This window comes from Lacerta agilis, chromosome 3 (assembly GCF_009819535.1).
Source record: "Lacerta agilis isolate rLacAgi1 chromosome 3, rLacAgi1.pri, whole genome shotgun sequence".
Classification (NCBI taxonomy): domain Eukaryota; kingdom Metazoa; phylum Chordata; class Lepidosauria; order Squamata; family Lacertidae; genus Lacerta; species Lacerta agilis.
In genome coordinates, this window is record NC_046314.1 from 80,301,858 (window position 1) to 80,328,331 (window position 26,474).

Genomic DNA, 26,474 nt, shown 5'->3' on the forward strand with positions numbered 1-26,474 from the left:
CAGTTATTTGCCACCTTCCTTGCATGAATGGAGGCCAGTGTAGTTCAAGAGATAAGTGCCAGTGCCCTCCTAATTACACTGGTAAACTTTGTCAGATCCCAGTGCAGAGTGGCAATGCTCCAAAATTTTATCATAATCCTCAGCAAGCAAACAAGGCCGTGGGATCGCATGTCATCCATTCCACACATACTTTACCACTGACTATGCCTGGGCAGCAAGGAGTAAAAGGTAAATGATTTTCCCTATTGGCTGTGGTTTTACTTTTTTATATTTTGGCTGCCAGACTACCAGAGACAGTCATAACATCTGTCCACATAGCTTTAAACATAGCTGAAATTCTGAGCCTATCTGAATGACAGAATGCTATTTTCCTTAGAAAGTTCAGAGAATTAAAAGGAAAAGTTCTTGAAAGGCTGTTTGATAAGGTATTTTCATTCATTCCGAAGCAAAAAAAATAAAGAATCTCACTTTCAAAATGGAACTGTCGTCTGAGATGTTATCCCCGTCTCTTTAGAAAATACATTTTCCTTCTGTTGGACTTTGTTTGCCTTTTTATTATCTTGGTTGTCAGATAGGAATCCAGGAATATGTAAGAGAGACCATATGAAAGCACCGTATTTACTTTGATCATTTAAAATTGGTTGAACATTGCTGGATGATGATGATCATGGTAGGTCAAAAGTGCACTTAGATTATAGCTGCTAGTTGACAGCTGTGATGTCATTTTCGTATGTAAGGTTGAAGCTACAGCACGTATTACCCAGAGAAGAGTCTATACTTAACACTGAATTTTTAAAGCAAGTCAGCAGCTGTTGATTAAAATAATCCTGCTCTCCCAGTGAATATTAAGACTGCTAATCACAAAACCTTTTTTTTTTAGAGTAGCCTTCCCTGCTCTTTCATGTAGCTAGTGATATTTTTCTCTTTGTTTTGGGATTTCACAGAGTTCTCAGTTCAGGTAGATCAATAGCTACTTTGGGGCTGAAATGACAGGTTCAAATGACAGATGGGAGCCCATCCATTTTTCTTTGCACCCCTTCTATGGTTGTAAATCAGAAGTTCCAAATTTCACACTCTATTCCCAAAAGAGTCTCTGTAGGGCCTCAAGAAACAACTCTAGGAACACACTTGCTTCCTCACTGTCACAGTGGGGATCCCCTTCATCTTTTTTGAAATGGGCAAGTCCATTTCACACACACCCCTTTTTTGTATTAGCGGAGTTTAAAAACAACCTTCCTTGTTTGGAGATTTTCTATATTTTCCCTTCTGCTTCTTTTTCCAGTGAAATTTCCTCCTAACATTGTGAACATCCATGTGAAACATCCCCCTGAAGCTTCAGTGCACTTTCACCAGGTTTCAAGGATTGATAGCACATCAACAGGACAGAAGGCAAAGCCATCCCAATCAGGACATTCCCAGGTTTCTTATCAAAGTCTACCATTTCAGAAGACCCAGAAAGTGCATTCAACCTACTCTCACCAGCATCCTATTTCTCATGTGTACCCTATTTCTGCTAAAACCCAGCTTGGGCGATGCTTTCAGGAGACTATAGGGACACAGGTAAGAAATGTAAATATTATTGGTTAGGGAATCAGTTGGTAACCCATTCATGTTTTAGAACTTATGTCTGAATACAAGTGTTTAATATAGGTCTCACAAAAGTGTAAAGGTTTGGGTTCTGGCAGGCTTTCCTTCAGGAGAGAGTTCCTAATTAAGAAACCTCTGCTGTTTGCCATTATTGATTTAACTTATTGGGCAAATGGTTTAGGGCCTATCCTGGGGGTGTGGGTGTTTTTTATTAAGCATGTTAATTCACATAAATTAGACAATTGCTTTTGAAGTACAATGGGTCCAGTCCAAATCTGACTCCTTTGAATGAGGCTATCTTCAATGCATTGAATTGTTCTATGAAGCGTCCTGGTATCACTGCAGTTGACAAAGTATCAGCTTTATGTACATACAACTTTGAGAGATGAATTGGAATCTACTGCTGTTGATCCTTCCAGAAAGGCTGTAGGGACTGGACATTCTGAATGGGAATATATGATGCCTGAAATTTTTACTCTTGTTTGCTCTTAGATCTGAGAAGAGTGTGATAACTAGCATTTGACCTACTATTCTATGAATTGCATAATTAACCTTGAATAGTCTTGAAGAGTATATTTCTTGGTTTAGAGCAGGGATGAGGAGCCCATGGCCTTCCAGCTGTTGTTGAACAACTCCCACCATCCCTCCTAACTGGTCCTGTTGGCTGTGGCAGATAGTAGTTGGAGTCCAAAAACATCTGGAGGGCCAGGCGGTCTCCCAACAATTTTGTTAGAAGACCTTAGTACTATTAATCTTTTGAACCCCTTGAATCTCAGTGCACAGCTCAGAATATTAGTATCATCATAAAGCTTAGAGTATTACAATCAGAGGTTATTATTCCATAGAAATTATATTCAAAAGAGAAGAGAAGAGAAAATAAAGCTTAAGAAAGAGAAGTTGGAAATGGGGGAAATAGCATAAGATTTACTGGAAAGTCCCAGTATGAACTTTACCATCATCTCACTATCCAATTGCCATCTTGATGCATGTTTACGGAATACATCTGGCACAAAGTAAGCCCTGGGCTTGGCGCCAATGTTGGCTCTGTGAAAGTACCCAAAGGAAAAAAAATGGCAAAGAATAAAGAGGCTACAATAGGGGAAACTAAAGAGAGAATACAGTATAGAGGTGAGCACGGGTAAGCCGAGAGGGAAGAGAACTTGTTTCGAACATTTTATTCATTAATTCCAGAAGGGCAATTTAAGCTATTTCAAAAAAGAAAAGAAAAATTGGCATACTGCAGGTAGGCCTAAAAGCCAGGTGTTCAATGGCAACAACATGGGCCATCTTGCCATGTCAGAATTCATTTTGTGGATTTGATTTTGCTCTTCCAGTTTTTTAAGTGCAGTTGTTACTGAACTAAATTCCTTTTTTTGTAGGCAAATCCTAGTATCTATGAAATATAGTAACCTCTTCACACCTATACATATATAAATAAATTATTACTTTAGAAGAGTAATCTCTCACACATGGATACCAATCCAAAACTCCCTCCAAAATGTTTACATAGATTCGTAATCCCCTTCACTGTAATGTAGGCAACTCTGTGTGCAATTGGGGGTATATGGAGATGGTCTGACTGTTGCAAAAACTGGAGTTCACAGCTCCCACATATGTCAACAAAAATATTAATGGTGCATCAATATATACAGTACAGCTAAATCTGTTTAGACTTGCAATCAGACAAATATTGTAGATATTGTAGAGTGAATACTGAAGAAGGATGATCTGAAAGCTGTAAGAAGTGCAGGGATTTAGTTTTGGAAACTTTCCATTACCACCCTGACTCTGGTCTTCTGCCCCCAATTAATTGCTCTAATAGCATTTAAATTTGATCCAGAACTTTTCATGTAATCTTCTAGAATATTTTGGTTTTGTGTGTAGTGAGAGAAATCCCAAATTCTATTTGTATTACCTTGAGACCATTTTAATATTAATATCTTACTAAGATTTGGATGACTTCTCAAGATAAACAGATGAATTTATTTTCTTGACATATTTAATATTTGCTCTGATGCAACTGGTTGGAACATATATGGGTTACCAACCCCGCCTCCCCATTTCGTATTCATTTAATGTAATCACTTCATATGTTTATATCTGCTGGGTAATCTCCATAATACTGCTTTGCTCAGCAGTTGTCAGTGTTTATGTATTTTCTTACATGGTGGATTTCTTAAGTTAGATTCGGTGCTCAAAAATGTTTTATTAATTACTTTGGGATCAGAGGTGATTTTACTGTCTGCAAACGAGACTGGTAATGTAATGCATGTGTATGTCTTGGCAAAGTATATAATCTATTGCAAGACCGGATTAGTCTTGCAACTTCTATCCAGCATTTCAAAAGTGTTGTGTTTATTAAATTCTTAATTTATATAATGTGTTGTAAATATATACCATAGTCTTGTGTCTGAAGACATTAGTACTATTTCTATTTGTGCTTATATTCTGGAACAATCTTAACTCCATTTTGGATGATCTAATTTGGATATTTCCAGTCTTCAAGTATTAGAAACCATCCATGATATTGTATAATATTTTGATGGACTGCATTATGTGTCATTCTTAAACACGAGTTTCCTTTTTCCTTCTGTAAACAGGATTTATTTATTTAAAGCATCTTTGCCCTAATATTCAGCCTATGCAAAGGGACCAACATAAGAGAGTCACTACCCAGAGAGCCAGTGTGGTGTAGTGGTTAAGAGCGGTAGACTCGTTATCTGGGGAACCGGGTTCGCGTCTCCACTCCTCCACATGCAGTTGCTGGGTGACCTTGGGCTAGTCACACTTCTTTGAAGTCTCTCAGCCCCACTCACCTCACAGAGTGTTTGTTGTGGGGGAGGAAGGGAAAGGAGAATGTTAGCCGCTTTGAGACTCCTTCGGGTAGTGAAAAGCGGGATATCAAATCCAAACTCTTCTTCTTCTTCTTCTTACCCTCAGGCTTGCAATCTAAAATATGGCGCAGAAGGAAAAAGGATTGGGAGGGAGAAACAAATCCCAGAAAGCAGGGAAATATAAACTTGAATAATTATGGCCTTTAGTGACCTGCTTGGTAATTCAGCAGGTGATGGAAGCCATTACATTTTAACGCTCTACGATTCATCTGTGATTAATCTAAAAGAAATGAAAAGCAAAATTTTTATTTCCTTAATCTGACCATGAGTTCTAGTGGTTCTTTTGCCTGTTTCCCTTGATTTTATCCTTATCTACACCCTTCCTGCTGAAAAATGACACACACGTAGATTTCTGCTTCTGGCATAGTTCCAGCTAGAGCTTTCAGGAATAATCAACACTCTTCGTCTATTAACATCACAAGCACTCCAAGGCAGAACTGTAAAATGTAAAGCCTAATGTCTCGGTCAGATACTTCTGTTACTGTATGTTCTCCACATGTGGGGGGGGGGAACACCTCTGTACAGGAGGAAAACATGTTGCTTCTTAGCTCAGGGTCACTGTGTGCCACTGGTCAAATTACACTTGTACCAGAGAGTGTTTGTCATGCCATCCTATTTGACTTTGATCTCCCTGCTCTAACAAAGCCTGTTCAATCAGTTTTCCCCTGGATTCCATTTGGGAAGAAGGGTTGCACAACAAAGTGGTCTGCTAGGAGACTGTCTTGATGCAATACTGTTAAAATTATTACTCCCGTCTGGTGTAGAATATGTATGGAGAAGAGGTTGGATAGAGCACATGTTGCACAGGCAGTTGTGCATAGAAAGAATTACAGTTAGAAACCAAACCCACAGAGGCAGGTTTGTATAAAATTAAGAAATGTTAGACACTATGCCATTTGGTATGGAGTCAATTATTCACCGCATTTGATTGGTGCCAAGACAGCACCAAATGCATATTCTTTTCATTGGATGCTTACCCTGTTCCACAAATTCAGGCTGCACTTGAATAACTGAGCTGTTCATAAGAAAACCCATTTGAATACTTTTCCTAAGTCTAGCAGTTTCATTTTAAAATTAGAATTTTAATGCTTCTTCCACCCTGCCCACTCCATCTTTGTTTAGTATCTTGGGATAAATTGGGTAATTCCGCCTACAAAAGTTGGTAGTGGAACAGTGGAAAGTCGGTATACCATTGCAGCTTAAATAATCATATCTCCCTTTGTGGTGTTGGTGACATCGATATTTTATCTAATTATTGAAATATTCCCTAACTGTGATAAATTTCTTTCTGCTCCATTGAAGGGAAATGAGAATTAGCCCACCTTACGAAATTCAGGTTGTTTTTTTTGCTGGCAAATGATGCCAACAGAATTACACAGAAATTGTCTACTTTTTGCCAACAGAATTTTTACAGAAGTTGGCTACTTTTGCATTAGCTCAAACTGCAAGTGGACCTTGTTAATTCCTATATACTTGACTTGTCTGTTCCCTGATTCTTCTGATATGGAAGGTTTCTTTGTGTTGGTTATTGATAGAATGCGCTCTCATTTGTGTATGTGGTAGAAGCTTTTTTAAAAAAACAAAAAAACTATTTATGCTTTGCACTAAATGTTTATGCTCATTAGTAAGCTATAGTTTCTGAGTGAAATAAATAATTGGATCTGAACTGTGCATTCATAATCAATATGAACTATGGATGCTGCAGTACAGAACTGACAGGATGGTAACATGCTGGCTGTTACCTCAAATCACTACTGACTTGTATTAAACATCTTTTAAGGGCTGGCTAAGACATCTTTTAAGGGCTGGCTAAGACAAATAGCTGTGGTGAAACTGCTCCTGGATTTGCCATTTCAGATTGCAGGTAGAGAATCAAATGGCTGATTTATTCCCCATAGAATACCGGTAATATACCGGTAATGCTTTACACAGAGGGATTGTGTCAGTCAGAACTGGGTTGTTCCTTACACATTATTTTTGAATTATACTTTTATATTAGGGATGGATAAATCTGACCCTTTTGGTTTCTCAATTTCTCAATTTTCTAATCTTTACTTCACCCCTTTTTGACATCTGTTTGTGATTTAACTTTTTTAGAAGTCCGCATGAAAATTTCTATGCACTTTCAGATGCATGTCACCTAATAAATACTTTTTTGGATGCAGATTTCCCTAATAGAAGGCATTTTTCCACATTTTTGTGTGTGAAGCTTTCTGTAATACACACATTTTTGGATGCATTATATGGTTGGAGAAGTACATAAACAAAATTGAGGAAGTGCAAATTTTGAAGGATACCTGTGTTTTAGTTTGTGTATTACCAGTATTTTGGAAAGTATGGATCAGGTAGGCTTACATTTAAATATGAAATAAACAAATTTCTTCCCATTCCCCATTTTGTGTTGAACTGCATAATTATTTTTATTGAATTGTCTGCTTCCGCCTACTGATATTGTCATATGGTTATATTGGTAACAGTTCATACTTGTGAATCACTTTGAGTGCATCTTTGTTTTGGAAAAGCAGCATACAGATATCAAATCAAATGAATGTGTTGTGTCGTGGGTTCTGGTAGCAATAAGTCCAGCAACACTTCTTAGTGAACAGCTCTTTATTGTAAGGATAGGACAAGACTGGGGAATAGGGGGTAGGGAAAGCTCTATTTATAGACACATTGGGACAGAGGGAAAAGATACATTTTAGCGGGAGCCAATAATATTCAAACTTTCCGGCGGGACCCAATCAGGCTGTGGATTGTGATTGTACTCTTTATATTGACCAATGACATTACTCTACCCGGCTGACAGAATATCTTATTTAATACACAACAGAATGGTTCTTGGTTTCATGGGATGTTGAGAAGAGTGAAGTGCATAGGGCCAATGGGGAATTGGAATTCAAAAGCAGAAATTGTGAACACAACATTTGTGTGCCATCAGTTTGTGAGTTTGTCAGTTCATTTGGTATTGGGGTGTGAGGGGGGAGGGAATATAGGGTTGGAGGTTAAAAAAATGAATAAGAGGAAAGGAAACTGCTTTGGGATGGTACTTCCTTTTCATGCAGGTGTACAGCATTTTTCTTTTTTGGAGCCTTGATGTGTTTCCTTTAAGGAGGCGGCACAGTGTTTCATATTTTAAAATTTGTTGGCTGTCATACAGTTTTGTTGGCATTGGAAAATGTATTTGCAGCAGCTATGATCCAAAAGTAATTCAATTGTAGTCCACAGGCTGGTTTTCCCCGTACCATTAAGAATATTGGTCAACTCCATGCCTATACTTTGAGTCTTTTTGGAAGCCAAGAAGTCTGGCAGCTTAGAGCACTGGTCAACTGAGTCTTATTAAAAGCAAGCAAACAAGCAAGTTTATGTTTCTTTTCCTTGACTCCCTCCCCTTTCAGCTGCTTTTCATTTTAATTCTAATAAAAATGCCTTTATTATGACATACAATATCTTGTTATTCCTCAAAATATGTTTATAGCATCAGTGATACAGACAATAAAGTTTGTACTGCTAATGTGTGCCCTATTAATTTTCCACATGATTAATGAGTGTTGAAATTGTTATGGGATGCTTGAATGTAGGAGAAGTATAATTTAATACATATGTCTACCATGTGTCAAGAGTTTATGTATTAAGGCTGTTAAAAAAAATAATCATATTTGCATCTGTTTGGCTATAATTGCTGCATTTGGGTGTAGCCACTGATGTTGCTTAAATTGGATAGTATTAATTTAATTTATTTAATGCAGGGGTTTTCATTACTGAGGACCACACAATTTACTTAAGCTGCATGTAACTGGTTGGCATCGGTGTGCCTCGGGAGACAATGGTGGAGTGTGCCTTTGGGGGTGAGGTCAAGCCGTTGGAAAGGCAGCCCTTTCAGTAACCTGGTTCTAGATCACTGAGGACTTTGTACACTAACAGCAATATTTTGAACCTAGCTTAGTAATATACTGGCATGTACTTGGTAATGTACATGCTTTGAGGAAAGATCTGTCCATTTGCAGGCAGGTTTTGCAAACATTTCGTAGGGAAGGCAAATAATATTCATTTCATTGGTCTCCCAACTATATTTCAAACTGTTACATTGTAATTTACCATTGTTATTATTTTTTAAAATATTATTCTTCAAGTAAAATCAGATGCTTTGCACTTTTTGAAGCACTTTTCCTCAAGAGTAGTCAAAATATCTCATAAAGTAGAATAGTTATAATTGCCTGGAATTCCTTGAAGCTCAGGGCTTGGTTTCAGGAGGTCTTAAGCAAACACTGTCAGAAATCTGCATGGATATGTTTACTTTGCCATATCAGTGCTCCATAATATCAGAGGATTAAATATGTATCAAATAGCAAAAGCATCAAACACTGTTTTAATTAGTTGATAAAGGAAAATGCGGTGATTGTTGCTGGCTTAAGAAGAATGTTCAATGGAAGCCAAAACAAATGCTGTACAAGTTCTTGAGAAAATCTGGAAATATTTAAGGGTTTCTCTCCTCTTCATCTGAGACTGTATAGGTTTATGAGCCAGTGTTGTATTGGTTGGTATTCTTCAGCATAACAATCAGTTATTCAGTAAGGAAATACCATAATTTTATCAGCAATACAGCTAAACAAGTCTTTGCACTTTATGTATTTTAAAATGAAAAATGAGGGAAATGACTTTGCCTGCTCTGCGGAAAGTTCATGGGTGTGTCTGTTCACCTTGGAACTGACATTATTGTGGTACGCGAAATGTATAGCTTCTGAGCTGAATCTTAAGGTCACGATGGCTTACTTCACAGACAAAACATTGATTTCAACGCCATTCAATCATGTAATATCACTTTATCGTTGACTATATTATTATGGTGTTTAAATAAAAACACACAACAAAAGGCAGTAGATGGGTCACAAAACTGCAGGAATCCACCAAGGCTTTCTGATCCTCACAGCCAGTGTGGTTTGGCACTGCTGTGACGCTGTTCATCATGGTGAGAGCCCTTTCCTGAACTCGCTTAGCTGTGCTGAAACAGATGGAGAGACTTGGGCGTGGGCAATGTTCTGCCTCCTTTTAGGCAGCCAGTCACTGGTGGCAGTGCCTGACTTGATAACAGACTGGAATAGCTTGAAATGATGCCGGGATTCCTGCTTCCTTGTCCCGCAAGCAATGTTTCGATCTTAATCTCCTGCTTTACACTAATCAGTCGATCTGTTTCTTCTAACTTTAGATTCTCATCAGCGCTATGGGATCAGTACAATAGCTTTACTGTTGACAGTTTTTTGTTTTTGTTTTTTTAAATCTTTATGGTAGCAAACTTAAATTCCCAAATGATTGTGTGCTGGATATATCCCTGCTTATGGTTTTTATGTGGAAATGTGCAACAGTTACAATTTCATAAGCAATAATTTTCAACATCAGTGCAAGTGATACCACACCTAAACCAAAATTGAGGTCATATATTAAACTTAACTTCCACAGCAGTTTAGTTTATTACTAAATGATCCATTTTATATTCAGAGTATTCAGATATCACTGGCCCAGTCCTGTGAACTGTGGAACTAAGGCACCACCATAAGTTTAGGGTCTCAGAACTGGTACAATCCAGCGGTTCAGTCTGCCTCCTTTCACGAGTAGTGCAGCACAATGCCAACAGCAGCAACCTCTGTTGACACTAAATGGGGTGGCCCTTACATGCCATAAAAAACTCCCCCCCCAAAAAAATGTGTGTCTCGCCAGCTAGCTTAGATATCGGATCACCTGCTTAGGTTCACAACTAGTTAAAGAGAAAAATGCAAACATGATAAAACCTAATAAATATTATATGTATTGATCAGCCAACCATAGCCAAAATTAAAATCAGTGGCAGCCAACAGAGAGCCTTTTTAAATAAGAGTGTATTATTATTATTATTATTATTATTATTATTATTATTATTATTATTACTATTATTATTATTGTCATCATCATCATCACTGCTGCTGCTAATATTATCACTATCACTATTTTATTTTGTTACTTACTCTTCACCGTGAGATCCCAGGGCAAGTCGCAACCATGTAAAATACAACATTAAAACAATTTAAAACAAATCACAACCACAGCCAGTGTGAGTCCTAAAAATATAGCTCACAGGTGTCAATGGCCAGGGTAAAGAGATGAATCTTCAGCATTCAACAAAAAGCTTCCCAGCTTCGGGGCTGCCACAGAAATTGCCCTTTTGTCTCCCACAAGCTTCTGAGGGTAGAGAAAGTGCCAGGAGGGGCTCCTCTGTTGATCTTAACTACTACTGGGAGTCAAGCTCTTCAGCAAACTAACCAGGTGGACCTCCTATATAAGGGATTTGATGGGGAGGGTGTCACAACTAAGCAGCAGTCCATGCTCTGATAACAGCCAGATTTACATCTAGAATTCATATAACTTCTGTTCTAAAGCAGCTGCACTGGTTGCCAGTTTATTTCTGAGACCAATTCAAGATGCTCGCGCCCAAAATATTTGAAAGGCTGCCTCCCTCCTTGCATTCCATCCTGGGTGTTGGTCAGTAAAGGAGGCCCTCTTGGTTGTTCCACTACTCTTGGCAGCTTGAGGAGTTGGTGGCTCAGGAAAGGCTCTGTGGTAAACCTCAACACTGAGGAACTCCCTCAGAGGGGCATCTGATATCATACTTTTTCACCCTCTGCTTTATGCTGAAGACTCACCAGTTTACCCTGGCTTCGTGACAGTTGAAAGTATTTTTGTGACATTCCTGAACACTGCAAATTAACCTGATGATTGTTGTGTGTGGTTGGCTGGTTTTATTGTGTTTTCAGTTATATTGTTTATTTGTTGTAACCTGGGACCTTAGGTGAAGGGCAGGTAATAAATCTAATAAATAATAGGAAAATAACCTTATTTTATGGATCTCATTCTGTGTCAAAAATGTTTGACACTTTAAAAAATTGTCTGTCCTCTTTAAGTCATATGTCATCATCTTTTTAAAGTTAAAAATGTGGTATTTATAAGATTTCAGGAGCTTTTGAGGAATTGGTTAGGAGCGAATTTCAAAAATTATTTCCGTAAGAGTTTAAGCACCAAAATGCAGTGCAATATAAAAGCATCCTTTTTACTGATGGAAGACAGCTATTCAAATAGTGAAGAATGGTAGACAAATATGGCACAATTCATACTTTACCTTATAATTTATTTGTCTTTATTTGAGTCTTCTCTATCCCAAGGGCCCAGTACTGGTTGTACAAAAGGCAACATTGTTTATTACTTGTAGATCTGTCCAAAATTGAGTCAGTCAAAACAGAATTTAGCTTTAAGACCGGTCTATTTCACAGAATGAAAATCTCTTCCATCTGTAGAATATGACAAGCAGAAGCTACAAAATTCCAAGACTCTGGATGGTTCACAGAAACACCAGTGATTAAGCCTGAGAACATTTAGTACTACCCACTCAGACAATAAAATAAACCTTCAGATTTCAACCATTGAAAAATGTGAAGTGGATGAATCAAATTCATTATTGCTCATTGCATGAGTGTTTTTGGCAGTAAACTTCAAATCTACGGCTAAGGCTTTAAATTTTGCCTGCATTTGTACCGCCTCAAATTTTATTCTCTAATGAACACTTCAAAAGATACTGGCCAATAATAGTGGGTAACATTTACCACATACACACATGAAACTAAGACAGGAACAAACGGTTCAAGAGAAATGAAAGAGTAGTAGAAACCAACAATACAGGCAGTATAATATGGGCTAGCAATACTTGTGGGTGCAGCAGTAAAGAAGGGATGTCAGGCAGTGGACTATGTTTTAGAACAAGGGACCAGATTGGCTGGCTTCCTTTTCATGCCAAAGGGTTTTCAAAGAGTTCCCAAATTTATAGTTCCCTCCAATAAGTCATTTCACTGATCCATCAAAACCACACTGACTTCTCTGGTTATGTACTGGTACTCTGTATCAGTGCTTACTTCCTATATGAATCTACACAAAATTCCACCCTTTTGTTGGCCTTCTGGTATGCCCTGTCCATCCTGTGTAGATTTAGGGTTACACTTTACCTTAAACAGGATAACCTAGGTAAGCACCAAAGCCTTACATTTGCGATACAGTATCATTATATTTCCTGTTTTGAATTTAGTACTCATAGTTGCATCTTTCTGTGCTTTTCAAGTGCATTACAAGAAGCCAGAGGTACCATGATAGCTTGTTTGTAAACAACAATAACCTTGAGGCTTAGCAGATCAGCAAGCCTGCTTCCTGTGTGCTTGAAGAAAATATCCACAACCAAATCAGACAAATTGACCCCATATTCTGTAATGCAGCCGATCCTCCCATTCTGCAGCACTGTGCTCCTTTATGGAATGTGCCAGTTGGTCTGCTTCCTGTTTGCCCTCCTTTTCACTCTTTGTAACTTGAGGTATCTGCACAGCATGATTTTAAATCCTCCCATCAAGCATGTCAGGCAAGATTACTTTAATGCTTGTAAATAGCTGGCTAAACAACAAAAGTCTAGTTTCCCCTTGCAGATTATGTCTAACTGCCCCAAATGTTAATGGATTCCAATTATAAGGACCATAAACTCATCTCAATATGTCTGACAGAGCATGCAATTCCATTTTGGGATGTCTTCTTTCATAGTAACGTATGAGCCTATCCAATGTTGTGCCCAGTTTCTTGATTCTCTTCCCACATTATCAGAGCAAAAGAGCTGGTTTCCCTAATTCAGAGACCATTTGTATTTTGTGATATAGGTGTTAGTTGGGAAAGAAAAATAGATATCAAAAGGAGAATTAACTGGAAGCCAAGATCCAAGTTTGGGGCAAGTACTCTTTGGTGAGAGAAGCCCAGCAGAGATTTAAAATCACAAAATATGTAGCAAAGTGTGGATATATAGGATGTTAGACCTTTAAAATATACCCTTGTAAGTTCCTTCCAAAGTTTCCCACTCCCCTTAGAATAGAAAAAGACCACAAGTTTGGTAAGTTAAAATTGTTTACTTACAAACCCTTCAGAGGTCAGAGTCATGATGTTCTTTTCCATACAGTGTTCAGAAAACACAGGCAGGAAAAATTTGTTTCACTGGTACCTTCCACAAGAGGTCATTCTGCTGCCATCCACTTGGAAACACACTTGTTCTTCTGACATATACTCTTAACAAACAGTTAAAGTCTGCTGTGGTGTAACCCCACTTATCTATTTGTTTTGCATATTTATAGGGTGCCCTATAACTGAGTCCTCAGGGTAGCCTTCAACAAAATTAAAAATTTGTACGATAAAATGAAACAACAATAAACCATTTCATACACAGTTTCTTTCACAGTAACTCCAAGAACTGATATTTTCTTTATCATAGCTTCAATATGCTGTTTGATTAATGGAGTGACCAACATACTGAAACCCAAAATATTTTCCCCTGAGTAATTATAGCTAATGTAGCTATAGAATTTTATTTTATTTTTGTCGCAACGTGAATGACTTTGCAGACGTGTTGGATTTCAATCTGTTACCCAATCACACAATATGCAAACATCCTTCTGAAAGTTATCACAATCTAATTGGAATTCTATCATATTGTCTGCTTTTGGCAGCCACTGGGAGAAAAGGGACTCAGCAGAAATGAACTCATCCCATTTCTGCAGTGGGAGCCTCCGTTGGATCTCAGTCTCTTATTTTCACAGAAGAAAAAGTCTGGATTTAACCTATAATCTTGAAAACAATGGTCAGTGTCCTCCAGGGGGATAAGGAAACATCAGCACAAATTCAGAAGGTGCACAGGGGAAGGGGAAGGGGGCAGAAGTTCTGTTGTGCAAGTAGAAATCCTAAAACTGATAGAATGAGTTACCACTCAGTATCTGAGTATCAGATCAGTATCATTGTCACTCAGTGTGAGCCAGTGTGGTGTAGTGGTTAAGAGCGGTAGACTCGTAATCTGGGGAACCGGGTTCGCGTCTCCGCTCCTCCACATGCAGCTGCTGGGTGACCTTGGGCTAGTCACACTTCTTTGAAATCTCTCAGCCCCACTCATCTCACAGAGTGTTTGTTGTGGGGGAGGAAGGGAAATGAGAATGTTAGCCGCTTTGAGACTCCTTTGGGTAGTGATAAAGCAGGATATCAAATCCAAACTCTTCTTCTTCTAATCAATTTTGATCAGATGCTTTTGAGTTGGTGGCAATGGAAGCATTTAGATATGCATGTCCATCATTCAACCATTTTGTCCTACTAATTTGTTAAAACTAGGGGCAGTGTGGCTTATCGCTGGAATTTGAAGTTCAGTGAACATCTTGCATTCATAATAATCATATCTGACTATAAATGTTAACAAGCCATCTCTAATTAGGAGACTTGAATATTTTCACTTAAATACCTGGCTTTTGAAATGCAGAAATTTAAGATTTTGAAAAGTTGGCTGTAGGGCAGGGGAAATGACCTTTGTGATGACATTTAAAATCTTTGGGTAGTAAGCTGATGTTTCTTGGTGAAAAGGCCAAAAACAGATACTTTCAAGGGCTTATTTTGCGGTTGTGAATTCAAAATTGAATTTAAGTTTTTAGGTCTGTCTCAGCTCTACATGTAAGTTATCCAGAGAGAAGAAAGGGTGTGTCTGTCTTTTCAGTCCAGCAATGGAGCAATAAACAGAGCATAAACTTGGCAGTGACTTAAGTAACTAGAACCATTTTAATGTAAAATGCAATATAGGGGCTGACAGGGAAGAAATTATAATAACATGGTTTCTTCCTTATAAGAACGATGAAGGAGATGAATTTCATATACTTTTATAAGGGAATATTTGGATTGCTATGAATAATGAATAGGTTGGAAATTTGCTGCTTAATGATAAATTGCTTCATTTGTCATTCACATTTTGCATGATATTCACATGTCCTCCATAGTCCTTTTTGTTTAGTATGTCATCTGAACAGAGGTTCATGGTTAAGGTCCTAGATAACTATGAGCTGTAACCAAGACCAAGCCTTGGTTCAATTCAGTCTGCTTTATGGGGTGTAGTAACCGGTCTGATTTTGCCACAATGATAATAGGAACAGATTTTTGAAAAGTACTTTTTCACACAGTTAAACTATGAAACTCACTACTACAGGAAGCAACCTGGAAGGCTTTGAAAGAGCCCTAGACAAGTTAATGGAAGATAAGTCTATCATTGGCTCTGGGGCAGCGCCTCCTGTTTCACTGCCTGAGGTAAAACGGGAATGTCCTGCCACCTCCCTTTCTGGCGGCATGCTGCTTCTCTGCTATTGGTGGGGTGGGCAAGGCACCAACAGGGACAACCACCTCTTCAGCTTCCACCATGTGTTTACTTCTGCCTTATGGGCAGGCTGGCACTGCAGTGGTACTAGCCATGATGACTATGCTCCGCCTCCACAGTTGGAGGCAGTAATTCTTCTGAATGCCAGTTGCTGGAAACTGCAGGAAGGGAAATTGCTGTTGTGGTCAGGTCCTGCTTGCAGGGTTCCCACATGTATCTGATCGGCCACTGTGAGAACAGGATTCCTGGTCTAGAAGGGCCATTGGCCTGATTCAACAGGCGCTTCTTACATTCTTAACTGCTTTTTTATTGCTTTGTCTCATGCCACTACAGTAACGATTAAACATCAGAAGAACCACATGGGCAGGCCTAAAGGCGGTTTCAACTTAAAAACTTTACGGTGGCAGCATAGGACCAAGTCATGGAGAAGTAGCTCTTTGAAGACTAGCACAAAGAAAGTGCTATCAGTAACTGTGCCTAGGCTATGATGTAACTTAAGGACCAGCGTTGGCTTCTCTGTACTCGGGTGAAATTATGTCATGGTGATTTTAAAGCAGCAACGTTCTAGATATGTTGTATCTTTCAGCAGCACTAACCTGAGGTTTCTCAACTTGTTTTTCCTAGTGTGGTAAAGCACTCCCTGGTCTCTCAAAACAAGAAGATTGCTGTGGGACTGTGGGTACTTCCTGGGGCTTTAACAAATGCCAAAAATGTCCAAAGAAACCAGGTAAGTGTTTTTCAGATTTGTTTTCATCTTACTGTTCTGCACTATAATGTAGCAGCTTTAAAGCAAATGTAAACATATGTATATCCTTTTCAACATTGGGACATAGGGCTATGAGTAAAGCTTTGAGTTTTAAAAAAATAGCGCTGTACGCTGCTATTGTTTTTTAGGAAGGCAATTAGTGTTTGGCAATGGTAGGAACAGAAACAGTACCCATTTAAGTAATTAGTGTGGTGTTCACAAGCATGGAAGTATGTTCACTCATAATGCAATGGCTAACAAAAAGAGATTTCCTGCTTCTTGTATTTGGCTTCAGTCTTAATCTCCTTTGTCAATTTGCAAAAAAAGAAAGAAAACATTAATGTGCTTACTAATTTCCTATGAAGATGAGCAAATGCTCTCATTTCATAGATCCCAAATAAGCACTAAGAGGAAACTGAGTAAGCTGTTAACACTTTTGACATTAAGCTGGTATCCTTGCCTGGTAGTTGACTCATTCACAGGATGCTGATTCAGGGTCGCCTTCTTCCCATGACATTTTGACGTTTTCCTTTACTAAAGTTGTGTTACTTGTCAAACTGTAATCATGTTGGATGAAAGGAGGCTTTCCTTGGAATCTTTTATGGTTTTGAGCTTCATGACCTTGCCATGAGATTGACATATTTTTATAATGCCAATATGGGACCGAATTGTGCATGTTGTACTAAGTGATGATCAACATGATTATTTAATGCATTTTGATGCTGCAAAGTATGAAAACGCAGGTTTGCAGCCTCTCTGTGGTGGGTGGTGTTGCACTTCCGGCATGGCTGGCAGAGGGGGAACGGACTGTTCCCTGCAAAGTGGTGATGCCACAGTTCAGGCTTGAGCTGGCCCTAGGGGCCATTCAGCAGCAAGGGCAGGACCTGGGTGTGGACCAGGTTGGAGACTGCTTTTCTCTGGTCTGCAGCCTGGTCTGCAAAGGAAACCTGGGCCACAGCTGCACCCATGTTCACACCGCCACCCGATCCCCCTTCTCTCACTTTGTTAGATTGATTCTTTCTCTGGATGGATATTGGCTACTGATTGAAAGAGCCATAAAGACATTTATCCATGGTTCAGATTGGCCAGTGCTAGTGGCTACCTTGATAGTGTCATTTTTGTAATGCCCACATTCATCACAACTTTGTCATTGGGCAGGACCCATAGCGGATGTCCATAAGGGGTCTTGGGTGAGGCATGCTAAGACCTCAGCCATAGCTTGTGGGGAGCAGGTACCACAAACCAACTTTGCTGCTGTGCCCAACTGTCTGGCCCACACCATGGTGGAAACTTTCCATTGGCAACTTCTCCTGCTTTCAGCAGGTGGGCTGGAGGGAGATATTGGGTCAGTAGTTGGGCTGCCCAGTGCATGGATCCTTTCCTTCTGCCACAACCAACCCTGGAGTACTTTAAACAATAAAGTTGTTTAACCCCACATTCTTCCTCAGACTGCAATAGTTGTTCAAATGATCCCTGCTTACCAAAGTACGTTACGCGCAGATTGGAGTGTGGATATGTGGAGGTAGACCTCTAAAAAGAGTTTTAAATAGAGAGTGCTGCAACAAAAATGTTGCAGTGTACCTGTGGTCCATAAGATCCAAGCAAATGGGTGCAAAAATAACTGGGGGGGGGGTGGAAACGTTATAAATGTTGGGCCATTGTTCTCTGCTCTAATTAAGCTACTTTTGGCACATAGCACACTACTTTTTAAAAAGAGATCATGGGTTTCAAAATGAACCCTTAAAGATAACTGTAGGTAGAATGCATCTCATTCTATGGCAAATAGAATGAACACAGACTTTATGGGAAATGTGACCTTGCACAAGTTTTCAGAGAGATGTGGCCCTGCCCTTGTAAACCTTTCTCTCACTCTCTTTCTCATACACGTATAGTGGTACCTCAGGTTACAAACACCTTGGGTTACAGACTCCACTAATGCGGAAGTAGTACCTTGGGTTAAGAACTTTACCTCAGGATGAGCACAGAAATTGTGTGCCGGTGGTACCTCTGGTTAAGTACTTAATTCGTTCTTAACCTGAAACTGTTCTTAACCTGAAGCACCACTTTAGCTAATGGGACCTCCCGCTGCCGCTGCGCCACCAGAGCATGATTTCTGTTCTTATCCTGAAGCAACGTTCTTAACCTGAAGCATTATTTCTGGGTTAGCGGAGTCTGTAACCTGAAGCGTATGTAACCCGAGGTACCACTGTATAGGTTGTGGGCATTCATTTCAACATGTGCAATGGCTCTTCAAAATTTCAACAGCATGATGTAACCTGCATGTGCCAGATTTGGTTGATTTGGCATGGAATGCCTCAACAATGGTTTTTAATAAGGTTGCAAACCTAGTTTTATAACTTACCGTTAACCATAATCACCTGTTTCAGATATCATGGCAAGCAAGGCTTAGAACAGCATAGAGGAAGGACTCAACGTGTTTGAGCGCAGACAAAGAAGGGGGAGCACTTGAACTCATGGCACTTTCCTAACCTTCTAGACGCTGGTTTGGAGGATTGGATCACTTGTTAATTTACTCATGTTTTTTTTTTTTTAATCTTCAAATTTAGCTTACCCTGGATATAGCCAAGTGGTGGATTGTCCACAAGGTTACAAAAGAATTAATGCTACTTTTTGTCAAGGTAAGATGTTTTCTGCATTTGTTTTGAGCAGGAATGGGGTTCTGTGGCTCTACAGATGTGGTTCAACTGCAGATAGTTGTAGCCCAACATCTGGAGGGCCGCGGGTTCCCCACCCATAGTTTTGAGTAATTCTGTTGAGCTAAAATAAATTGTGTGCATTTCTCAATTTACTTAAATGGCATACTATGAGTAAATCTGTTCTGTCAGTTTCATTTGCAGGGGGGGGAGTTATGTTAGTTGTAATTAAGTAGAAAATATTGCCCGTTTGGTAAATGAAATCACTCAAGACTTATATGGCTCATCATTTGCATTTATTGTTGGAAATATTTATAATCCACCTGTCCATTCCCAATAACAACATCAAGTCATCTTAAAGTCAACATAATTAAAATCACTATACACTGACACATATTAAGAAAAAATATATAGTGAGTTTAGGAATTCACACAAGCCAGAATTAAATTAGTTTTATCTCATGATGGAATACCATCAGAAAGTAGAACTGCTTTGTAAGGAAATTCCGGAGTCTGAGTGCCCCTATGGAGACAGCCCATTTCTGTGTACCTCTGAGTACCTACTAACTGAGCTTATGGTACTGGTGGTACATGCAGAATTGGATGTTCTAGTCTTAAACCATTAGTAGTTTAAAGGTAATGACTAGCTCTTTGAATTGACCCTGGAATTGGAAATAATGGAAGATGTTAATAGTCAGGTCATACAATACAAATAACTACCCCCAATCAAAATTTGAAACTACTGTTTCCTGTGTTACAAAGTACATCAAACAGAATCACATGTTACAAAAGAAAGCACAGGCCAGAGACAACCAAGTGGTTTGGCCATTTGAGTATCAATAGCGAAGGTGGCCTTATGTCTCTAGAATGGATAAATCTCTTTCAGAGCAAATATTTTAGGTACTGTATTTTCAAAGCAATTCCATGGCCATCCTGCCACCAGACAGCTAATAGCACATTCAGGGCAGCCGAAGGAAAAGAATGCTTTCTTCTCTCCTGCAGAACATCTAAGTCTCCCCATCTTGGAGACTTCTCTAAACATCTAATTGCTCTAATGTTTCTTCAATCAAAAGCCATCTCCGTTTACAAACCATATGTGGTAGCAGCATGATTAACAACCACCTCCTGATTATTTCCTTTCATTTCAGTGAACTAATGCAATGAAACAAATCTCTCACTGATGTGTGTTGTGAACAACAAAGAACCGTCTGTTTGCAGATTAAGTTTTAACAGTTTAGTAGTACATTGTAGGTTATCTAACCAAGATTTCTCTCTTCCTTCAGCAATGTAACAATTGTCCTTCAGTTGAATAAATGTTTTGGTTATACATGCACAGGTAAATCCTAAGCTGCTGTGAAACCCAAATGAACATGTTTATATTAGACTTCATATTTTGAAATCCAAATGGGATGAAGGGCAGTGTATATGTATTGTAAATAGTAAGTACATAAATATTGATCAGAGCATTACATGCAGCTTCTAATGTCTGTCTGGGCACGAAGTATATCGGTCGTATTAAGGAGTGGGTTAACAATATTTAAGGGGGATTGCACTGTATTTTTCTGCCTTTTTAATACTGAAAAGGAAGAGGGAAATGCATTTTGATATGTTTTTATTAACGGAAAAGAGAAGCTGAATTAAAAGAACAGCTGGTGAAAGGCTTGGCTTTTCATTTTCAGGAGGAAAGCATTTTGCCAATAGAACGCTCTCTTAAAAAATGTGTGCACTTGAGAACTGGATAAGTACCTGGATGGTGGTGGTTTTAGTAGGAAAACCACTATTTTCTCCCCCCCCCCCCGAACCACCTTATATTTGAGTGACAGTCAACGTTAGCCGTACTCAAAGTAGACCCATTTGGCAATTAAGTGGGAATGATTAGTGTGCATTATGGAAGAGAGAAACTTGCTTTGTGACTATGGTTTAATTCTTTACAAAGGGTGACCACATATGAGATGGATTTCAGTTTGTCAGCTCTGAGTAAAAGTTAGTTGACTAGAACTCACTAAAACGAATCAAAAGTAGTCATGTCCATTAACTTCTGTCGGTATACTCTGAGTAAGACTAGTACAGTACTGAATATTATCCTGTGATAAAAGAGTTTTCTAAAAAGTAAGAAATTCTGGACAGGTGACTTGTGCATGGTTACTAAACACAAATGACATTCATTTTTATTCTTTACAATGTGGGTGTAGGGAAGTGACTATCCCATGCAGAAATAATACAGTACATATTGATGGTAAAGTGATCATGTTTGCAGTGATAGTTAGGCATGGGTTTGCAAACTGTGGTTTGGTATCACAGTGGATAGCAGTAATATTGGTACAGATGTAATTCTAACCACAGTTTGCACTGAGATTGAAAATAAGGAGGGGAATGCTCATGTGAGACGGAAGTGGGAGTTGTGTGTGATGCTTTTGATTTCTGGGCCGTAGTCAGACACTTAGGAGGCATTACTTCTGTCTTGATCCTCATGTCATGGTGCAGCCATCCAGTCAGTCTTATACAGGAACAAAAATCCATTTCTGAGTCTCCATTTGGGGGGGGGGGGAGTAATAACAATTGTGTTAAAGGACCAGTATTTGAGATCCATTTTATAATAGTTTGTATGGTTCTTCTGTTGTAGTTAAGCCACAGTGGCTTCTTTCAAAGGACTGTACTGAACATACGCCTTGAACTGAACATTGTAGAAAATACTTATATCATATTTGTAAGCCTCTAGAGTGTATTTTGTATAGTTAAGCTTTTACTTCAATCTTCAGTATATTTTATTTTATTTTATTTTATTGCTATGGCTAGTTGCTGATGCAAATAAAGATTCTTCAGATCTGATCTTGCGTCATTTCTGAATGCAGCTTCCAATTCCTAGACTGAATAAGAGTTGAGCATAATTTGTGCCCCTTTAAACGTGGAAGATACAGAAAGAAGTTTTATTTCCCACTTTAATAGTTTTAGTTTTGCTTTGGTTTAGTGTCATTAAATGCCATTCCACATCAATAAAAAATTAAGCCAGCATTTCCACCCAAAAATAATGTGATGAAATTAGTTTTTTTTATGTCACTATGTTGCCAAATCCTCTGGCAACTTATAACTGTAGGGATGAACAAAGACAGAATCTTTTTCCTTTTACTTCCTTATACTGAGAACTGAAAATGAAACGTGGCATAAGATTTTTTTCTTTTATTAGGGAAAGGCATACTTATTTGGGCATGTAGGCCAGAGAGAAAGAAAGATTTTTCATTCACAAGCTCATTTTAGTGTATGCTATTTCTTAGCTGAATCTGTCCTGTTAGATTTTGTATCTTCGTAACTGACCTGCTGAAGTAATAATAATAAGACAGCTTATTTGTAAACTTTGTTCATTCATACAGTTTAGAAAATGCCATTCCACTTTCTTGCTGATCAAATTCCTCAAAGCTGCTTGTTATAATAATAAAATAACAATAAAATTTTAAGTACCAATGTATCATAAGCAAAACAAAGCTGTAAAATAGTAAATTTAGATATATGATAAGCCTGAAATGTGTAAGATAAATTATTATATACAAAAGTAGCTTGCTTTTATTTAGTAGAGGTTAAGTAATAAAGAGATGCCAAATTACATAACTCATTATAGTAGACAGTGTAATCAATGTCTGTTACAGTGCGATATTGTGGCTGGGTGTAGCCAACTAAATATTTAATTTTCTGTAGACATGCACATCATTTATTTCGCATATGTTGATTGAAACTATAGTTACATGGGTGGGGTAGTTCCGTGTCTGATTTTTTTAATGTCCTGTGTGCCCAAGTTTTATTAAAGGGATTTGAAATACACTTCTTGTGTATTGCTATTCAAGTCTCATCCTAAACAGAAAAAGGCTAAGCCAATTCCAATGCAAATAATTGACTTAAGTTTATGTGAGATTTCCAGAGAAATTTATTTGAACATAACTTCAAGACTAAAACATTCACAAAAGCTAGTTTACAAAATGGAGCATAAGTCCTGCTCAGAACCTACATTTAAATAGGATAATGGAACTTTTCCTGTGGATTTGTGTTAATCTAATGATAAAGCAATTACTGCATGAAAAAGTACTGTGAAGTGGTGCTCAGTTTATTGTATCTCCCCAGCACTCTCCCATTTTTAGTTTTATTTTTGATAGCATTAAAAACAATAATTGTTTGTAGAATAACAGAACAATTTTACTTACCGTACCTTCATATACAATGCATGGAATTTAATGTGTTTCACCATACTGTATCATCCTTTGAAGCACTTCCTATTGGCTAAAGTAGTATCTGTCTCATTTTACTCTTAGTGTCACTTTCCAGTGGGATTGCCATGTTAGGATATTGCAGCAAAAACAAAACAATGCATTTGTTTAGGCTTGAAGGTGCCACCACACTTTTGTGTGTGGAACTGCTGCACTCAGTGAGCTATGTAGCTTAGACAGAAGTACCGGTAATTGATCTTCACCTCAAGTTCGTGAAACCCAGCATTTTGTCCCCTGTACAAGTATAAGTGTGAATGGCACAGTTCTTATTTGACCTAGCATGTCATACAGTATGCTGGAATCCTAGAAATGTTATGATGGCAGTGTCAGACCCAGTTCCTGCCAATTCAGAGGGCAGGGTCCTGAGAGCAAGCCAAGCCTGCTTGTAATGAAGTGAAGGTAAGTCAGAGGTGAAGAGAATCAGGTCTGTCAGTATCTCCTTTTTTGCTCACACGATTAATGAATTATGGGAGTTCTGCACTCACCCTTGAAAAGAATTGCCAGGATAGCTACAGAGCAAATCTGACCTGGTGCTATTTCTTAGAGATTAGGTTTTACTGAGTGATCTGCTGTGGCTTATTATTTGGAAAGCTTCTCAGCTAGCCTGGCTTATTACCCTGTAGTTTCCTCTATTGCTTGAACCTGGATAATACATTTTAGGCTGAATCTTCTGCCTGACATCTTTCATGCTCCAGGTTCAAGACCTGCTAGCAGCACTGGCACTGCACTCTTGGGAATGAGGGCACTGCCGCCACCCCACCCTCGTAAACCACTGCTGTAAATAACCATCAGTCAGTTTTTGCAACTGGTTAATTCCATAATCCCATCTATTATTTTCCTTATTGAACATTTTGGATTCCATCTTTCTTCCTCAATTTTTTAAAAAAATATAAAACAGCTTCCCACTAACAACAGCAGATGTGCTTCAGGTTTGTTATCTTGGTGGCTCACTTGAATTATAAATCCAGTAGGTGACCTTGAGCACATTTCTTCTCTCTGTATCAGTTCTTCATCTGTAGAAATGACTACCTTATACAACCATTGTGGGGAAAATCAAGGTATAAATGGTAATGCCAAATTAATGCTATGTTTTATTTAAGACCACGTAACTGATATTTTATTTGCCATACAGATTCTTTTGACCTTGTAACTCAGAATTGATCTGAACTTGAAACACTTGACATCCAAGCAGGGCAGCATACATAATTCCCACTCATTTTATCCTCATAATTGCCCTTGAGAGATGGGTTGGTATAAGGATGGTGACTGGCCCAAAGTGGTGTTTCAAAGCTGATTTGTGATGTGAACCTGAGGCCCTGGTATAAGTCCAACTCTGTAGCCATTACACTATACCACCAAAAAGATTCAGATTGGATTTGAATTATAAGTACCTATTGGTTGGTGTCCTTTTAATCAGAGCGAGCATTTCCAAAGTTTCCCTAGACACAGTACTGTCCTAATAGCTGCCACTGTAGTAACATTAACACCTACCTAAATTTTGCATATCAAAGTTTTACCCAGAGCCTCACGCCTTCAAACTGTTTTTTAAATAGCAACCTTGATTTGTGGCTTCATCTGATAAAGATGGGCAGATGAAAAAAGCTTAAGAGCTGTTAAGCTATTTTTAACACAGCCTTCATCTCATCCAGATTCCATTTCCAGCTGCCTTGACAGGTTGATTTCAGTATAATTTACACAGCTGGACAGGACTGCGGGTGGCCGGACATGTTGTTAGGTAGGTGGTCGCCTAACCACAGGCTGAATTAATATGCATTGGGCTCTTTGCCTAAAGTATTGAAGCAGTGATCATTCTAAAATGTGCATCTCACCCCCTCCCAAAGAAGGCATTTAAGGTTTGTTATTAATTTGTGGATGCTTTGTTTGGTGTTTAGATAGCATTTCCTAATACAGGACTTGATATCAGTACAACAGCTTCCTGATAGACTCGCCCATAAACCACATCTGATGCTCACTTGCTAAAAACTTGTTAAATTATACTGCCACCAACACAACTATCCATGAGCAGCAGACAGCATCAGTGTTTTCTTGTCTGCTATCCAACATGCCTAAAGAAGAGTGAATTTTAAAATGATACTTACCGGTAACTTATTTATTAATGGCACTTGTACTCTGCTGTTCAGCCAAAGAGCCTACAGAGCGGTTTGCATACAATCAAATCAAGACAGTCCCTACATGGAAACTTGCATTCTAAAAAAACCAAAACCCACACATAAAAAGAAAAGGGGACGAAAGAGCAAAATCAAAATCAAAATTCATGCCTCATTTATAAACTGTCATACCTATAATGACCAGCTGGCACAATTCAGGGGCAGGAGATGCCTGATGGAGCTGGGCCTCCAGCAAACTGGTGAAATGAGCCCTGGTTCCTAGCTCTCCCACTGAGGCAGTCTGATGGAGTCGCTGCCCCCAGGTAACAGCTGAGATAAAGGAGGATTGATGCAGCTGGCCTGTCGCAGCAGAGCCAATGGAAGAGCCCTACTTCCCAGCTCTCCCACTGCAGGAATAACTGCCCCCCCCCCTCGATGACAGAATGGATGATATGGCAACCAGGTAGATATTTATGTTCTTAGTTGCTCCTGAGATGGTTGTTATCAGATGTTGACATCTCTTACCCGAATGATAGACTTTCGAGCAGCATCACTGCCCTCCAAATTCATAGGGCTAATGAGAGCCATTATATCAAGCGGGAGGGCTCTAAAAAGATTGCTCTACAGACCATTATTTCTCAAAACAATGGACAAAACCAACAAATCCTTTGACTGCTTTCAGGTGGGCCTCAGTTCCATAGCCTGGCCATTGGCTCCTTACTTGCTTGCTCCACCCCTTTTAACTGAACCAGTGGCAGTACCACCAGCTATTTGCTCAATAAGTAAAAGTAACTGGGAGACAGAGAATTTTAGGGGGTGGGGAGAGAAGGAAGGAAGCTTTATCTCTGAAAGGAAAGTGCCAGAGGAGGTGTTGAAGAAACTTTGAAAGTGAGATAAAAGGTTAATACTCTCTTTATTATATAATAAACAAACAAACAAGGAAAAGAAAGACATATAAGAGGAAAGCTATTATCGGAAAAAGAAATGAATGTAAAAGGACTAGAGAGTAG

The 26,474-nt window shown here is 38.8% G+C and overlaps 1 protein-coding gene across 10 annotated transcripts in view; it reads left to right on the top strand.

Moving 5' to 3' along the window:
- Positions 1–26,474, top strand: part of LTBP1 (latent transforming growth factor beta binding protein 1) — a 175,142-nt gene that overhangs the window by 68,234 nt on the left and 80,434 nt on the right. For all 10 annotated transcript variants that reach the window (XM_033144486.1, XM_033144487.1, XM_033144488.1 and 7 more), the window contains 4 exons: positions 4–228; positions 1,283–1,560; positions 16,330–16,432; positions 19,018–19,089. In XM_033144486.1, coding sequence (XP_033000377.1) covers positions 4–228; positions 1,283–1,560; positions 16,330–16,432; positions 19,018–19,089 — 678 coding nt within the window. The remainder of the gene's footprint in view (positions 1–3; positions 229–1,282; positions 1,561–16,329; positions 16,433–19,017; positions 19,090–26,474) is intronic.